At 52.7% G+C, this 1861-nt stretch overlaps 1 protein-coding gene across 2 annotated transcripts in view; it reads right to left on the bottom strand.

The window, feature by feature from the left end:
* LETMD1 (LETM1 domain containing 1) overlaps nucleotides 1–1861 on the bottom strand; it is a 30948-nt gene that overhangs the window by 6245 nt on the left and 22842 nt on the right. Inside the window, exon 7 of one of the 2 annotated variants that reach the window (XM_021379121.1) lies at nucleotides 457–1603. The exons of the other annotated variant lie outside the window; for it this stretch is intronic. Coding sequence (XP_021234796.1) covers nucleotides 1533–1603 — 71 coding nt within the window. The 3' untranslated portion in view covers nucleotides 457–1532. Of the gene's footprint in view, nucleotides 1–456; nucleotides 1604–1861 lie in introns of those variants that run through there. 2 annotated transcript variants of the gene reach the window in all.

Consider the following 1861-nt stretch of genomic DNA (forward strand, 5'->3'; position numbering starts at 1 on the left):
GGGCTGAGCCCACGCTGCTGCCCCACTCCTTCCACTCTGGAGCACGGAGCTTAAGGAGGCACGGCTTAACAAGGCACGGCTTAATGACGGGGACAGAACTCGAGGACGCCAACCCAGAACTCAGTGACATCACGTCAAAACTCAGTGACACCAAGGCAGAACTCAATGGCATCACCTTGAAACTAAACACCAACACAGAACTCAGTGACATTAAGTCAAAACTCAACAATGCTAGTGCAGAATTCGATGACATCAAGTTGAAACTCAACTGCATCAATGCAGAACTCAATGACACCAAGGCAGAACTCAATGGCATCACCTTGAAACTAAACACCAACACAGAACTCAGTGACATTAAGTCAAAACTCAACGATGCCAGTGCAGAATTCGATGACATCAAGTTGAAACTCAACTGCATCAATGCAGAACTCAATGACACCAAGGCAGAACTCAATGACAAATGCAGAACTCAACAATGCCACTGCAGAACTCAATGACATTGGGTCCAAACTCAATGACGTGAATGCAGAACTCAATGACGTCAAGTCAAAAACTCGATGACACCAACACAGAACTCGATGACATCACCTTGAAACTCAACACCACCACAGAACTCAGTGACATTAAGTCAAAACTCAACGGTGCCAATGCAGAATTCAATGACATCAAGTTAAAATTCAACTGCATCAATGCAGAACTCAATGACACCAAGGCAGAACTCAACGATGCCAATGCAGAACTCAATGACATTGGGTCCAAACTCAATGACGTGAATGCAAAACTCAATGACGTCAAGTCAAAAACTCAACGACACCAACACAGAACTCAATGACACCAATGCTGAACTCGATGACGTCAGGTCAAAACTCAATGACACCAATGCTGAACTCGATGACACCAATGCAGAACTCCATGACATCAAGTCAAAACTCAGTGACACCAATGCAGAACTCAACAACACAAATGCAGAACTCCATGACATCAAAACTCAGCACCAATGCAGAACTCAATGACATCAAGTTTCAGTGCCAGCACAACAGAACTCGATGACAGCAACGTAGAATTCAGTGACACTGGGTCAAAACTCAATGACACTGACATGGAACTCAACACCATCAGCGCTCAGTGGACTCTGCATCTTTAAGTGGGGATTTCTGTACATCCCCCCACCGCAGTGGGGCATGTGGCAGGGGTGACCCCATAGATCCGTGGGGACCCCTCCCCAGTCCAACCCTCTGTGGGGAGCAGCGACAAGCAGAGCTGAGCTGGGTCCCTGGGGGGGGGGGGAGTTGTAGGGTCACGGGGACACCTGTTCCCCCATATATACATGTAAAGTGCTACAGTGGCTGCGGGGGAATGGACAGAGCCAAGTGGCATTGCCCTGACGGGACACAGGGATGCAGGGCCAACGTTCACCCATCCTTGGTGCCTCCAGGCTTGGTCCTGCCCCTGCAGAGCGCTGCTGCAAAGCCCCCCCAGCAGGGTGGGGGGCACAGAGTGCGCGGTGCCGCAGCGAAGGGGTCAGCGCCGGCTCACTGCTCGGCTCCGGTGTAGTTGAGGGACAGCAGCACCATGCTGTTGGCCAGCAGGGACACCTCGCAGGCTGCAATGGGAGGGGGAGGGGGGAGGCTGAGGGGGTCCTGTGCTCCTCCAGGGGTGCCCCCCATTGCCCCCCCAGGTTGGCTTGGTTCCCCTCAGTGCTGGGGGGGCTCAGTCTGCCACCACGTGGTGCCCACAGGGACCCCCTCCCTCAGAGTGCTCCTGTCCAGGAGGACACAGGCCGGGTGGGGGGCGGGAACAAAGGCTGAATTCCATGGGATGGCTGGGATGGAAGGGACCTGGAAGATCCCAGAACCATAGG

This window comes from Numida meleagris, chromosome 32 (assembly GCF_002078875.1).
Source record: "Numida meleagris isolate 19003 breed g44 Domestic line chromosome 32, NumMel1.0, whole genome shotgun sequence".
NCBI lineage: Eukaryota > Metazoa > Chordata > Aves > Galliformes > Numididae > Numida > Numida meleagris.